The sequence below is a fragment of the Culex pipiens genome, chromosome 1, assembly GCF_016801865.2.
Source record: "Culex pipiens pallens isolate TS chromosome 1, TS_CPP_V2, whole genome shotgun sequence".
In the NCBI taxonomy this organism is placed as follows: domain Eukaryota; kingdom Metazoa; phylum Arthropoda; class Insecta; order Diptera; family Culicidae; genus Culex; species Culex pipiens.
The window spans coordinates 52,714,547-52,730,986 of NC_068937.1; the positions used below are offsets into that span (position 1 = coordinate 52,714,547).

A 16,440-nucleotide genomic window follows, 5' to 3' on the forward strand; every position below is an offset into this window, starting at 1 on the left:
AGGTACACGGAATTTTTTTTTAATTAATATTTTTTTCACAAAAACTCAATTTCCCAAAATACGTATTTTTTGATTTTCGAGATTTTTTGATATGTTTTAGGGGACAAAAACCCGCAACTTTTGAGCCATAGAGAAACATGGTCTAAAAATCTGCCGCGAGTTATGAATTTTTGAAAAAATAGTGATTTTTGTAAAAAATCGAAATTTTATGCAAAAACAATTTTGACGTAATTTTTTAATGTAAAATTCAATTTTCAATCGAAAAGAACTTTACAGATTTTTTGATAAAGGGCTCCGTTTTCAAGATATAGCCACCGAAAGTGTGATTTTGTATGTATGTATGTATGTATGATCCCCATACCCGCAGGCAACTTGGTCCTGAAACACATGTGAGCGCTAGGTGAACAATTCGATCATCTTTTACTCCGTAATCTGTACACCCACATGCAAAAGTTTTTTTGCACGGATTTTAGTGCTACAAATACCGGCGCAAAGAATAAAAAGAAACCCCTTTCCCCTCCCCAAGCACCGGAAATTTGTAGCGGGTGTAGGGACACTTTGTATAGACGCCCTTGCTCCCATCACGTCACTGAGGGTATGGAGCGACGAGAAATTAATAAGCATGCCCTCCTAGTCGAACCTTCATTAGAGAAGCAGGCAATCCACAACTCACAGCGAACGACCAAGGGAACACCCTACCGCGTATATAGTAATATTGGCGTGGTTTGTCTTTACTGAAGTGTATGGATGTTAGAGTGGATGAAAGTGTCAATTGAAAATAAAAATGGAAAGCTCTCACCAAATACGAAGAATATTGGAAACAGCTCAATTCCGATCGCCTCGCAACATAACACTTGAAACTTCACAAATCTTGAATTCCTGCCTTGATCAGCAGAACCTCCGGCAGCAGTCCTGGTACCGCCCGAATGACTGCAAGCGACCCACAACTTTAAAGTGGCTGGATGATGAACGCCACCCACATCTGCTTTGACAATCCTTGAAAGACGTGGATCCACAGCAACGCTTAAGCTGGTGGCCACTTCGTGAGGTTAACAAGCTCCTGTCTTTCTTGTTGCTGCTGACATCTCCTTCCGGTGGAGCAACTCTTCCGAGTCGTGGAAGACGTATTTCAAAAATTTCACCTAAATTTCTGCTTGTCACATCCACCACTTTAACTACAAATGTTGAAGCGGAAATAGGAACGAGATCTCCGGATTTTGCGAAACTTTTCATTTTTAAAGACATTTAAAAAGGTTAAAAAATGACAGTAATCAAAAACGCGTCCGACCACGGGCACAGATTGCTTCGATCTCTAGCCACCGAAAGTGTGATTTTAGCGAAATATTTGCAGTTTTTCGATTTTTAAAAATAGTGACCATGAGTGACCATTTCTAAAAATATTTTTTGAAATGTTGAGAAAATTTGCTATAAAATTGTCTAAGAGACATTGAAGATTGGACCTCTGGTTGCTGAGATACAGCGACTTAAAGAAACAGAAACAGGAAAATTTAAGTTAGAGAATAGAGAATTGATAAAGCCTAAAATGTTACTTGGGTTGTTACAGTATGACGAAAAAGTGTCAATCTCTATGGAATCGAAGCCGGAGAAGGACACTGCAAAAAATAGGCACTTTCCATTCAAGTGTCCATGCCACATTATGCTTAAGTGGCAATGTTTCGAAAATGATCTTCTTTGCACATGCGGCCAAATTAAGAGCTAAACACTTGAATTTAGAATGTTTGACACATGAAACTCAAGGTTATTTCCATTAGCAATAAAATTCATGGGAATGCTTTATTTCCGCCATCTTTTCTCTCTCTTTGCCACGAGAACAAGTTAAAATCTGTTCTCTAGATTTTTTTTTGCGTTAATTAATAACAAAAGCGTGATCAATAAATTAAGATTACATTTTCAAATTAGTGGTGGTGCTGTTTGTTTATTATTTTATTTTACTCCGCAGGCCAAGTTTCCTGCCTGACCCATCAGGGAAGAGAAGTTCGAAAATAATCATAACCTATACTGTTAGCATGGACATTTGTTGCCGAGGCTGCGTCAGAAGAACTTCAAGTCAAACATGTTTTCAAGAGAAACATGTTCTAGATAAAGATTCCCTGAACCGTCACAAGTTTGAATCCCCGGATCAAATTCCGGTATACCTAGGAACACGAGGATACGCAATCTAGAAGTCCAATATTTTTAGCGGAGGTCATTTTGAGTAATTCATTTCGTCGTTTAATTTAAAATAAAAAAAATCAAATATAATAACTGCTTATTATATTATTGCTTATTATATTATTGTTTACAGCGATAAAGCTTTTTTTTCTGAGTACAATGACCCTTTGTACGACCACAAAGAGTTTAAAATGGATTTTTAAATCAATTTTGAAAAATTAACCTCGCGGTCCTTCTTAACAGAAAAGCTCCTACTTGACAGATAGTTGATCCATCGAAAAAATGTTGTCTTGTCAATTTTTTTTTTGCATTAAAATGAAAAAAAGTGATCAGAAATGGTTTTTAATCGTGTTTTTTACCGTTGTACATAAAAATTGACATAGGGCTTTAGTACCCAATTGAAAGGAATTTGAATTTCAAGTGGAATGAATATTCAATTTATGTGAAACCCACATAAACCTAAAAAGTATTTTCTTGTTCAAGAAATTCCACTGCGGTTAACCAAATCAAATTAACAATGCAACTCATGTCAAAGTTGACTATTTATCTCTGAAAGCAAAGAAAACATAAACAACTATAATATCCTGTAGGTTACACCCTGCCCCACAGATGATGTAGATCCCGCGGGGTGCCCTGTCCAACGCTGGCAAATCCCCGTTCCCGTCTCTGCCAGCAAGAGCAAAAGAAAACGGAAATGGCATCGGGCAGGGGATGTTTTCATTTTCATACTTAACAAACTGAGCGGAAACGAATCAAGCAAGCTACGGAGGTTCCAGGAAAGCTTCTTGTGCATGTGTTAGTGAGGGGGTGGGCACCCTGTATAGATGTTTGTGTTTGTGTGTACGCGCCCTGAATACTGTTTTATTAAATTTAATAACATTTCCTGCTTCATCCTTGTTAATCTCTGACATTTTTACAGGGGCTTTTTTTCTCTCGATCCGAGCAGGCCTCTTCTTTCAGCAAGGAGAAAGCTTATAAGCAACCATCGCCGTTGTCACGATTACTAGGACGGATGACGATGTTGGTGGCGGTTCCACTGACGGAATGAAGTGTTAACATGACGTTGGACACGCGAACGCTCCACGGCATGCTACGTTTATTCTTTTAATAAAGATGTCAATAGGTCTATTCCCGTACCTGCAGAATTGCAGAATTTCTGCAACTTCTGCAAAATTCTGCAGCCAGCATAAGTCACTTTTTTGCAGTACGTTCCCGTACTTTTCAGTTCGCTCTCTTCATCTCTCTCTTTTGCAGAAGTTCTGCAAGGAGAGAAGCCGCAAAACTTTTGCCTGGGTAGCGCGTTCCAGTACTTTTTCTGCAATATTGTACACAGTTGAGTGGATTTACTTAAATTGGGTATTAAAGTTTTTTTTAAATTATTAAAAAAAAAAGGGATTGACAAAAATTATAATTGAAAGAAGTTTACCTCTAGAACGGGGACTTATTTTTTTATGCAACTCAACATTTCATTTAAAAGATGCTTATGCTTAGGTAGAAATTATTCATTAGAAACATTTCAAAACTTTTACATAAGGTAAAAAATAGAAATGAGAGTTGCAGGTACGTACCTGCGTTTAACAAATAAAATTCAAAAAAATGACAAACAAAGGTTTAATATAGAAGGGATCATAAATACATGTTTTGATAGCAGACTATTTGAAGGATTTTTTATTCAGGATAACATAAATAAATTATGGATGTCACATGGAAGAACAACAGTGACGCAGCAAAGTTGAAAAATATTAGAAAGTAAATGAATCACAAACTCAAAAATATGGAACACATAAATTTAGAAACCCGGAAATTAAGAAAATCATAAATAAAAATATAAAAAAAACATTTTTTTTTTAAATTGAGAAGCTTAAAAAAAATAAATCAGCTATTTAAGAAATTTAAAATGCAAATATTTATCTTAGAAAAAAATAAATCACATATTGAAAGCTTAAAAAAATTAAGTAATTCAAAATGTAAATAATTAAAAAAAGCTTAATTTCAAAAAATCAAAATAAAGAAAAATAAGGATGAAATATAAAAGTTCAGACTTGAGGTATTTTGAATTCGAAATAAAAAAATCTAAATTTTGAATATTTAATAGAACATCACAAATTCTAATTCTACAGTTAAAAATTAAAAAAAATATATAATTTGAAAAAAAAGTTAAATTTAAAAATTTTGTAAATTAAAAAATCAAAAACCGAATTATAAAAAATAGATAGTTTGTACTCTATTACCCAAGCTTCCCTGCACCGTGCGGTACACGCGGTTCGCTTGCACCTCGGGTTTGCTTTGCGCCTGCTTTGTTCGGTTTACACCCGTACCCGACTCACACGAACCGAGGGTATTTTGGTTCATCGTACCAGCGCACCACGACACTCTCGGTTTGCCGCGTCGGTTTTGTGTCTGGCACTCACCCATGGCATGAACTCGGTATATGAGCCAAGGTGCTTCACTCGTTACGAGCCGAGGTACGTGTCGTGGTACGCGCTGGTGGTACAAAACGGGTTCAATACCACGACACGTACCACGGCACGCTGGATTCATGCCATGGGTGAGTGCCAGACACAAAACCGATGGGGCGAGCCGAGAGTGTCGTGGTGCGCTGGTACGATGTACCAAGATACCAATACATAAATGGGTTCAGGCACGTACCGAAGCTAGAAAACCAAACCCGCGGTGTGCGTTGGCACTGGCGCATGGGAAGCTTGCTATTACCCGAAGACCGGGAAGACCTCTGCGAAATTTCTAATCTCTAAATCCTCTAAATATGCATTTCAAACCTAAAATATGACTCCAAAATAAGTGTATTTCTATTTAGGAATTTTGGAATTTAGGAATGTAGGGATTTAGGAATTTAAGAATTTAAGTATACCGTATTATTATTATAATTTAATAAAATAATATTATTATAATTTAATAAAATTTATAGGTATCAATTTTTAATAGTATAAAATATGATGTGTAAACAACGTAACTTATGTTTCAGCAAAAAAAAAATATGGTCATCAATCATATAATCAATTATATTTATTATTTGTTTGGTACAGTCTAATACCTTTTTTATGATTCCTTCATTAAAAGTTCAACAAAATACATTTAATATTTTGGTTCATATAAGAATACAAATTGGTAGCACCGTCACAGGTACAATTTATAATTTGTCAATTACATTTACCTATTATTTTAACACACATATTTAGTCTATTCAAAAGCAATTTAAGATCAAAAATCAATTCTTAAACAAATATTTTTTTGAAATTTATTCAACTCAAAAGAAATGTGTCTTATAAAAGTTTTTAAAAACAATTTAAAAACAATTGTTTTTATGATACAAATTGTTTGTTGGGTTATTAGCCGTGCTGTAATACTAGATTTACTTATAAACTTTATTAACTCTAAAAATAATAAATTCGCTATATCATTACATTAATGAACTAAGCCTGAAATCGTTAACATTAAATATAGTTCTCAATAAAACCAGACATTAAAAAAATACCCCAAAATCCATCAATTCCAAATATACAAACGTCCTTTCAAAAATACTGCTTAAATTCAGTAATAATAAAACATCAAATTTATTACACCTACACTAGCACCTACATAATAATAAAATGCTTGATTTAACCCAACATGCAAATTTTATGTAAGCGTGTACTCACACCAACTTGCAGTTACTTTTCAACACGAAAGAGAAGAGAGAGCTTGCAGAAAAGTACGGGAACGGTTTTGCTGCAACTTTTGTCTCTCTCATTGCAGAATTTCTGCCTGAAAGAAAAGTTACTTTTGTTGCAGAAAAGTACGGGAACGCTCTGCTGCCGATTTCGTGCAGAACTGCAGAATTCTGCAGTACGGGAATAGACTTAATGTTTTGCAACTTTTTCGTTCTTATTTTTGAAATGTTTCAAACAAAAACAGATGTAAATTTTGCTGGGGGACCGGAGTCCTTTGAAGTGAACGGAAGTAGGTGATTAGGAGCGTCCAATCAATGGGGCTCTTCGGGGACATGAAAGGTCGAGTGTCTCTTCGAGGAATATTGATGAGCTTCTCTTTTGGCTAATGACCTTCATTGATGGATTCATAATTTATTGAAAATGTTTCAGTCTATTTTTGTTCATTGAACAGTTTTGAATGTAAATAGGCAAAAACATTTTTTTCCAACTGAGAATCGCCAATTTGGCCCCAATTTGGCGATTCTCAGTTGGAAAAAAAATGTTTTTGCCTATTTACATTCAAAACTGTTCAATGAACAAAAATAGACTGAAACATTTTCAATAAATTATGAATCCATCAATTTAGGTCTTTAGCCAAATGAGAATCTCATCAATATTCCTCGAAGAGACACTCGACCTTTCATGTCCCCGAAGAGCCCCATTGATTGGACGCTCCTAATCACCTACTTCCGTTCACTTCAAAGGACTCCGGTCCCCCAGCAAAATTTACATCTGTTGCACGACCATTCCCCGGTATTCCTCTCGATAAGCAGCTTATTTCCTACCCACTCCTTCTCCTACTTGACGGCCATCGACTTCGTCAATCGGAATTAATTGAGTAATCAATTGACTCTGTAGTCTGCCGGTTCCGTACCGTGTGTTCCGATCCATTTCCTTTCTTCGTCTTCGTCTTCTTCCTCCGGAAGCATCATTATAACCATCAACAGCACCCTACCGCAGGCCACTTCCGAGCACGTGGGTGAATTCCGTAACTCACGTGGGCTGACTTCTCCAATCATCCGCTTTTGATAGTCAGCCAGAAGGACTTTGTCTTGCGAGGGAATGCCTTTGTGTATCTATAGCTTCGCCACGTTGGAATTTCTTTCCTGAGCTGAGCTATTCACAAGTGCAAATTAGTTATCTGTGATTGCTTCCGGTTCTTGGTCAGGATTAAATCTCAGGGCTGGATATTGTGTCAGAACGAGTAGAAAAATTGATTACAAAAATGGAGGAACCACAGGTTAATTATATTAATTCTTAATAAAGAAATTAAAATACGTCACTCAACACTCGATTCTCATTTACATTAGAAAAGTCTTTTGTAAAATCGAATTTGCAATCGAAAAGTACTTACAATTTTGTTAAGGTGCACCGTTTTCGAGATATGACCACTTAGCGTTTGATTTCAACAAAAAATATGCATTTTTTCTATTAGGTAAAAAAAATAGCTAATTTTATATGTTTTTTTTATCAAAATACATATAAATTTTAGGGAAAATTTTTAACAGTCCGAAATTGGCTTAATATTTTTCAAACTAATTTTGTTTAAATAGTAATCAATTCATGCTGTATTTAAACTGAATTCTTAACACGAATAAACAAATTACACATTTTATATGAAATTTACTGCCTATAAATTTGATGATTTTTTTTTTCGAATTTTGTCTCATAAACTCGTATTTTTTTTATTTACGAGATAATTTTTTCTTCTACTAGTAGAAAGTAGTCCATAGAATCATTTCGAATCATTTAGAAAATCACGACACTTTGAGAATATTAAAATAATGCTATTCATCAATATTTTCTTTATTATAGTTAACTTACTACTTAAACTTTTCAAAATTTATATGAAAACTTCTTCTTGGAGTACTTTAAACACTTCTCTGCCACGGTCAGTATGATTCCATGCCATTTCGCATAAATTATATTTGTACTCTTCATTTTGCGGAAAAATCTCAAACTAATCAAAGTCACCCCGGTTTACGGCACCAATTGTAGCAACTGATGGTCCAATTTAAACAGATTAAAAAATATAACATTTGCAAAGTTTTCTATTATCTTCGAAATTATTTTTATTATTTTTGAATCAAGATATACAATTCAAAAGGGCAAACAAATCAATACAATTCAAATGGGCAATATAATCAATAAGTCTTGATTTCAAAATTTTCAAATTATTGCAATTTTAAAATTACCTTTTTGGAAAAATTTTGGTGGATTTTTATGAATCTTTTCATCAGTCAAATTTTAAATACCAATCATTTTGAAGGCATGAAGTCTGGAGCAACATTTGAAAAGGGCGCATCAGCATTTTGACAGCTGGAAACGAAAAACGAAGTTGACTTTATAGCTGTCGGCCACCATTGCTAGTACCAACCACTAGTGTCTTCCTTTTTATCTACAAGGACTTCGCCGCCCTGGGCTCCTAAGTGTATGAAAGTATGGCACGGAGCGACGGCGCCGAATACCCATATTTACACAAAGAATTTTAGAGCGCCCGCCACGGGATTCGAACCAGCGACCTCCGGATTGTGAGTCTAGTGCGCGGTCCGATTGATCCACACGGGCGGGACAAGCTGGAACTATTTCGTAAATTCTCAGGCTTCAGGTAACTTTTTTGTAAAATTGTTATCTATTACCGGCGATTTTGCCAAACAGTCAAAGCTTCTAAAATGCTTATGCGCCCTTTTCAAATGTTACTAAATAAGTAATGTCACAACAGTGGCAAAGTAGTTTTCGAATTCGAAAACTTGCCGATGAAACATAAAAAAAAATACAAAAATTGTAAGTTTAACAATATGGCTTTCATCTCCCAAATTTAGCGGACCATGCCAGGTTAAATTTCGTCCAAAATTTTCTCGGACAGCCATGTGAAACCTCAACGATTAAACGTTGAAAATAATTTAACCAAATCATCAATTCAACAATACGGCCTAAATTATTACCCGATTCAACTGTCTTTGGAAAGATTTCGAACGAGTATAAGCTGTCAAAATTAACGGAGCATCATTTCACCACAAGTTTAAGATGGGAAAACGTGAAGTGACCCGAGTACTATTGTTAATTTGATTACGGTTAACCGCGGTGGATTTTCTTGAAATAATTCGAACTGTCAAAAATCCACCAAAGCATCTACCACATTGATCACACAATAAAAACCTGTGGTAGAAAAGTATCCACCGGTAGATCCTTTGGTGGATTTTTGACAGTTCACGGTTAACCAAATCAAATTGACAATAGTATTCTGAGTTGTATTGTTGAATATACAATTTTGGTGGATTTTCTAGAAACATTTCATCGCACAAATTTAATGGCACATGTCAGGCTGACGTTTGGCGAATAAAATTGCGATGAAATGTTTCAAAAAATCCACCAAAATTGTAAGTTTACCAATAATACTCAGAGTTATATTGTTGAACTTACAATTCTTGTGGTTTTTTTTCGTTCGGTGGGGATTGACCCTTCTTCGCCAAATGTCAGCCTGACCCAGGGTTGCCAGGTCAGAATTGAAAAAATCTTGCCAGAAACCGAACAAAATTTGGGAAAAAACTGGCAGACGAAATTTTACAATAATAATTATTATGAATAGTAGAGCGTCCAATTTCCCGGGGTTACAAATTTCCCGGGAAACGGGAAATTTTCAGCCAATTTCCCGGGAAATCCCGGGAATTCCTGGGAAATTTTAAATTTATTGAAAATTGTTTTGATCGTGGTTTTAATTAATATTATGCAACAAAATTGTTTATGACATCAACATTAATGGTTTAAGGTGAAGCCGTTGATCATTTTCGAAGAAAATTAATCATCATTCGAAAATGCTCTGTATTGAGTTCAATTTAACGAATTTCTGCACCAAAATGAATCAGCATGTGCCGGTTATTGCCTTCTTGAAGCCACCGAAGGAATTTTTGGTCTAAATCAAATGTGTTTCAAAAGTTATATAATTTTGTGGTACAATCATTGTCGTCCTAGTTGGCAATCATTGATTAATGACGATTTCCATAATTTTACAAGGAATGGGATTATCGTTACCAAAAAGTATCAACACATGTAGGGTACTATTCTGAACAACTTGTAGAAGAAATTTTGTCAAAATATTGACAGCGACGTAAAATTTATATCTTTGAATGAAAAATCATGGCAATGATGGAAGTCTTCACGTTAAATAAGTGTGAAGATCAATTAACAGCAAACAACCCAATGTTTTCAAATATTTGAAGCAAGCTTTGAATATAATTTTGCATTTTTTGAGAACAAACAATAAAAAGGATTTTTTCAATGATTTTTTTTTGTATTATTATGCAACATGATTTACATTTTACGATAAATTAACATCATTCCACAAAAAGTCTTCTATTTTTTCACATTTAACCCTCTAACACCTGTAGTTGCACCGGTGCGCCATAATTCTTTTACTTCAAATTGTAATTTCTTTAGTACTAGGTATTCAACCAATTGAATCAATTCTTTTTGCACAAATTTGATTTTCATCTCATTTGATCATGGTAAACACACGCAGAAAAATGTTTTGTAGAATCAGCCTGTACGAGGTTTGATTCAACAAAATTTTTGTTGAATATAATCAACGCCGATTTTGTGTTGAAACAAACCTTGATTTTCTCAATTCCACAAAAATCTTTTGTTGTTTTGAAAAAGTTACTTTGACATTTAGCGTTGATTCAACAAAAATCCTGATTTTCAAATCAACAAAACGTTTTGTTGATTCAAATATGCCTTATTTTTCTGCGTGCAAAAACGTAAAAAAAAACAATTTTAATTTGGAGGTAAGGAGTTAATACTGTTTTGATGAAATAACATCAATCTGTTAAAAGCTTACCTAATTGTAATAATTTAATACTCATTAAACAAGATCTATTCCCAGTTGCTTCAAAAATTAATATTATTAAATTTAAGAAAATGTATACTTTCGCTTGAATTTCGGGAAATATTTTTTTTCGGGAAATCCCGGGAATTCCCGGGATTTTTTTTCCCGGGACGGGAAATTGGACGCTCTAATGAATAGGGATATGAAATAGTTGAAAACTTTGTAGAATTCATATGGTTTAATTGATTGTCAGCCTCAACAAGTTCGAATTTACTTTTTTTTTATAAATAAATATATATCATTTTTTATATTTTAATTTTAATTAAAAAGTTGTTCGGAATTGGCCGGATATGAAAAATCGGGCAAATCTGGCACAGATAATGATTATTCTTTAATCTGGCAGACACTTGGAAAATCTGACATTCCCAGATTTATTTGGCAACCTAGTAACCCTGGCCTGACGTGTGCTATTAAATTTGTGAGATGTAAAATTGTAGGTTTAACAATACGGCTCTGATAGATGCCGGATTTTTACTTTAATATTTCACAAATCACTCATCATGCGTTTCAGAAAACAAAGTGCTCAAGTTCTAACCAAACTCCAGCAACAGGCTGCTGCCAACCCTTTTTGAGTAATTGTATGAGCTGAAAACCCAATTTCAAAACAAGGTGACAAACACACACGTCTTCCCTTATTGCAACACACCGTCGTTCAAAGCCAGAGACACGAAACAGGGACGTCCGCTGCCGGTGCACTGTAGGGTTGAAGTCCGGGAAACCGTTTTGCACAATCATGACACATGTGTCTTCGCCAATAAGTTTACAGTCCATCCGGTTGTCGCATGGGACGTGAAAAGACACCCGGGGTGCTTCTCGGATATCCTTGGACGTACACCTACATGCTAGCTTACATTGGGCTCCGGTGAAGAGTGTGCCATTGAAAATTAGTTTTCACAAACGGATGGAATAAAAGGAATCGTGCGTTCTCTTCGAGGGTCAGATGCTAACTGATAAACTTTTTTTTATTTTTTTCTTAATTTTTTTTATTGTGTACGAATTTGTCTGCCAACTGCCTCCTTACTTTATATGTCAGTGTTTGGCCATGAAATATATGTCAATAGCACCACGCTAAATGTCAACAAGCACCATAGACATTCTTCGCCATCCCGAGTGGAGAGGCGAAAAGGGGACCAAATTTGTATACATGCTGTACACATTGACAAGTACTTGCTTACATGCGATTCGGCTGAAATGTGTGGGTGTATGTGTGTGTGTGTAAGTGTGCACACTATTAAGGACAAGCAACTTTCCTTTCGATCCATTGTGCTACGAATTGTTCAGTTTGCTCGAGAGTACACTGTCAAACTGAACCACCAAAGTTTTGTATTGGGACCATCCATAAACCACGTGGACACTTTTTTGGGAATCCCGAACCCCCCTCGCCATACCCCCCCCCCCCTAAAGTGTCCACGTGGTTTATGGATGGTCCCATTGAAATCAGAATACAAAAGACAATTGTTTTACCGTGTACAACTGCAGCAATTTTGCACATACACGACAAGTGCGCTGGTGTTGTTGCTCACTTTTGATGTCATGAAATTATATTTTCCGGAGGGAACAGGACAGACAACTTTGCGGAAGTGTGCCTGGTGAATGGAAATTGTTTTGGGAAAATGAACACATGTTCGGTACGGTCACAACTTTTCCGGTGGATAAACATTTTGAGAACGGATAGTTTGTGAAATGAAACTGAACTGAAACTGAACTGAAACTGAACTGAAACTGAACTGAAACTGAACTGAAACTGAACTGAAACTGAACTGAAACTGAACTGAAACTGAACTGAAACTGAACTGAAACTGAACTGAAACTGAACTGAAACTGAACTGAAACTGAACTGAAACTGAACTGAAACTGAACTGAAACTGAACTGAAACTGAACTGAAACTGAACTGAAACTGAACTGAAACTGAACTGAAACTGAACTGAAACTGAACTGAAACTGAACTGAAACTGAACTGAAACTGAACTGAAACTGAACTGAAACTGAATTAAAACTTAAGCTGATTTGAAATTACGACTGAAATTTCGTCTGGAATTGGATTGAAACTGTGACTGACGTTACTCCTAGAAATACTCACTAGAAATGAATAATTTGAAGTAAATTTAGCAGCAAATTACAATGTTTATCCCTAACCTACTCCTGCCTACGCTCAAGCTCCAAAATGCCACCCCCTAAATCACCTGTCTCGTCAGTAAATTTGAGCCGTTCAATAATTCACCCGTTCTGACGGCTCGAACCGGGTAATAACACCATCCGACCAGGTGCGTTTTATGGGCCCGTTTTCCCAAAACTTTCCCATCAAAACTCAGCAGGTACTCGGCAGGTCAAGCCATCCATCAGTCAGCTCGTCAATGGCGGTCCTCCTTAACCTACATTACGGTTCTAGTTCTTGAAGCTATTCCCTCTTCCTTCTAAAAGTGGGAAGTTTGTTTTTATAGTCCTAGGTTGGAAATGGGAGCGATTTGAGGGGATTTACTGTTATTTTTAAGGTGGAAATAAAACTCTTGAAGAGTTCTTTAAGTGAACCTTTCAAGATGAATAGCTTTGTCTAACTGGAAAAGGAGTCAAAATTGTCACTACAACTGTTTTGAAATAAAATGAAACTCAACTTATTCGGTGATCTGTGTAAACTCATCCGCAAAAAAACCCGAAAAATAAAAACAACAAATACTCACCATATCAAGTGGATGATGAAGAGGAACAGTCCGGGAACGACCAGGTCGTCGGAACCGACGGACCACCGCCGACGGAAAACCACAATGCCGGGCATCTGGAAAAGGGTAAAGATAAGAGAAAAAAAAATAACAGTTTAAAAAACGGCGATCAAAACGGCACAGAAACAAATGAGCCGAACCATTTGTTGTGTATAAAAACATTAATTTTGACGGAATCCTCTTAAGCGCATTAAAATTGCCTCAGTTTTTTTGTGAGAATGTGCGCGCGCTTTTCCTTGATTGTGGTGGGAAGAAAATCTCAGCGGAAAAATCTTTTGTTTCTGTTCGCTTTGTTAAATGGATTTTTTGTTGTTTTTCCACTTTTTCCACCACTTTTTGGCCGTAAACATAGTTGCTGGTTTATGATGGTTGGTCCGAAGAAAATTGCTCTTCATTATAGCCGTAATACGAGGTGGAAAAAGCGTGCCAAAGATTGATGGGGATTTTAGGTTTGCAAACACGGCATGAAAATGCTCTTTTGTATTTTGGCCGTCAATATTAGCTCATAAAATCAGGGAACAAAAAACTTTTTTTTCGGCCAGAGATTGAAACTCTTCAAAATATTTGCATCGGACTTATTTAATTTTTTCCGATTTATTTTTGTGGATTGTGCTGCTCACCAATCGCATTGATTTGTTTGTTTATTGAGTTAACACTCCTGTCAACTGCATTCATTCATTCATTCATTGCATCAGATTTGTTTATGTATTTTTATTTGAAGTGATTGGAATTCATGTATTCTTTGTTTTATGTGTTTGTTCTGTTGCATCGACCGGTTCTCAAAAAGTATGTTTTGTTGTCAATTAAACCCCGTAATATAATCATTTTTTCAAGCTGAAGTAGCAGCACTTGCTGCAATAGATGACATCCCGAGCAGACGAAAATAACTTGGAAATAACATTTTTTGATATTTGAAAATACTAGGCCAATAACATTTTATGTTATATATAACAAGATTTGTTATTCGTCGTTATGATTTTTTTTTATTATTGGATTGTTATTGTATTAACAGACTAATAACACTTTAGGTTATTCTTCGAACAAATCTTTGTTTTTATTTTTTGTTATTTTAACAACTAATCCGATCATCCCAATAACATTTGGAGGTATTCGTCCATAACAAAAAACGTTTTTCCAAAGGTGTTTTGCTTTCAACCAATATCAGACCTTAACTGTTATTAAACCCTTATGCAAAAATGGATTTTTCAAGAAGATTCCATAACACTTTTAGTTATTTTAACAGTATTTGTTATTGAAATGGCATGAATTTTGTTATTACCGTCTGCCCGGGATGATAGATGTCGGGAGAAAAAGGGATTTAGCCGTAATTCTAAAAATATATGTTTTCAATATTTTCAATAGTTTTTTTCAGGCCTGCCCAACGTACGGCCCGCGGGCCGGATCCGACCCATGAAGCCATTTCATCCAGCCCACGACGGCTTTTCAAAAAAGTTCTATGACCTTAAGGGCCGGCTGCTCATAACATATTAAATAAATAAATTCATTGTCTGCATAAAAAAATAAGCTTCAGATCAAATTTTAATATATTATAAAAACATTTTTCAAGTTTTAATATAAATCTTATAATTTCTTTATTGATATTTTTAAACTGAAAAATGATTCTAGAAAACAAAATTATCCATTTCGTAAGATTGTGAAATTTACGAAAACACTTGGATGTTAAAAATGTACAAAAAGACATTAAATTTCAATTGCTTTCAGTTCTAACTGTGTTTACTTAAAATCGAAGTTTTTTTTTGACGTAGACTTACGTCTTTGTCGAAGGTACTGGGGAGCCATTCCAAAAAACCCGGGCCGAAGGCCCTGGAATATTGCGTCATCCGTCAATCGCTTATATCTTCCTTCCCTCAAATCGAATCGGCACGATTTTGGTTCCATTCGATTCGAAAATTATTCAGCAATTTGCTATAAAACTTTCATTGTCGGCAAAATAGTTTAACTATTGAAACAATTGAATGTTTTAAAATGTTTTCAAAATGCAGAGATTTTGCAAGCAAAATGAGCGCTTCCCACTCACGGACGGGAATGTCAAGTACCTATTTTAAGGGGAAAATCATCCGAGCAACGCGACCGAGTGTCGGTCGCGAAAAAGGAGGGGAAGTAGCGAGCCGAAAACATATAAAAGAAAGTGCGCCAGTTTTCAGCAAATCATTCACGTCTCAGACGTCGGACCGGCAGCAGCAGGAAAGCTCAGCCCAGAGCAGCAGCAGCAGGAGAGAGACCAGAGCAGCAGCAGCAGGAGAGAGAGGGACCAGAACTGCAAAAGAAGCGCGCATCGCCTTCTCGTCGTCACCGTCAGCCAGTTGCCTCTCGATGGCCGGACCGTTTGGATCTTTCGTGGTAGGGGGTGAGGATTTCCCAACTCTTCGGAGTTGCCTCACTCCCCGTCCCTCGTCCCACCCGGGACGAGGCAGCAACAAGATGAGGCACGCGCCTGCTGCCGTCTCGCCAAACAGTTGCCCCTCGTGGGTCAAGCCGTGGTTGTGAAACAATCAGGAAGGGGGTGAAGACTTCCCAACTCTTCGGAGTTGCCTCACTCCCCGTCTCTCGTCCCACCCGTGATGAGTCGGTGAAATGCCTTTCAGGAACTAGTGTTGGTCTTCGGGGGTGACGGATTGCACAGCTTTCTGAGGCTGCTCCCCCCCAACCCCTCTCTCTCCCCCACATCATGCTACCAAACTTTCATTCAGTTCGTGAAAAAAATCGTTTTTCGTTCTTCTCTCCTCCATTCGATGTTTCCATTGTTTAAATAAGGCTTTCTAGTCAAAGATTTACCAACACATTCAAAGGAAGGTTACATGGCAGTTGCGGTCCGATTGAGTTGACTGGAGTGTGTAAGTTCTGGCTTGTTGGGGGGTCCATCTCCCATTTACGATCTTATTCCGTTAATGTATTTCAAGTATCAAGCTAATTCTTCAAAATTAAGATATGGAAAAC

The 16,440-nt window shown here is 36.4% G+C and overlaps 1 protein-coding gene across 9 annotated transcripts in view; it reads right to left on the bottom strand.

The window, feature by feature from the left end:
• Window positions 1–16,440, bottom strand: part of LOC120430270 (diacylglycerol lipase-alpha) — a 193,441-nt gene that overhangs the window by 78,542 nt on the left and 98,459 nt on the right. For all 9 annotated transcript variants that reach the window (XM_039595514.2, XM_039595459.2, XM_039595683.2 and 6 more), the window contains one exon: window positions 13,444–13,538. In XM_039595514.2, the coding sequence (XP_039451448.1) occupies window positions 13,444–13,538 (95 nt within the window). The remainder of the gene's footprint in view (window positions 1–13,443; window positions 13,539–16,440) is intronic.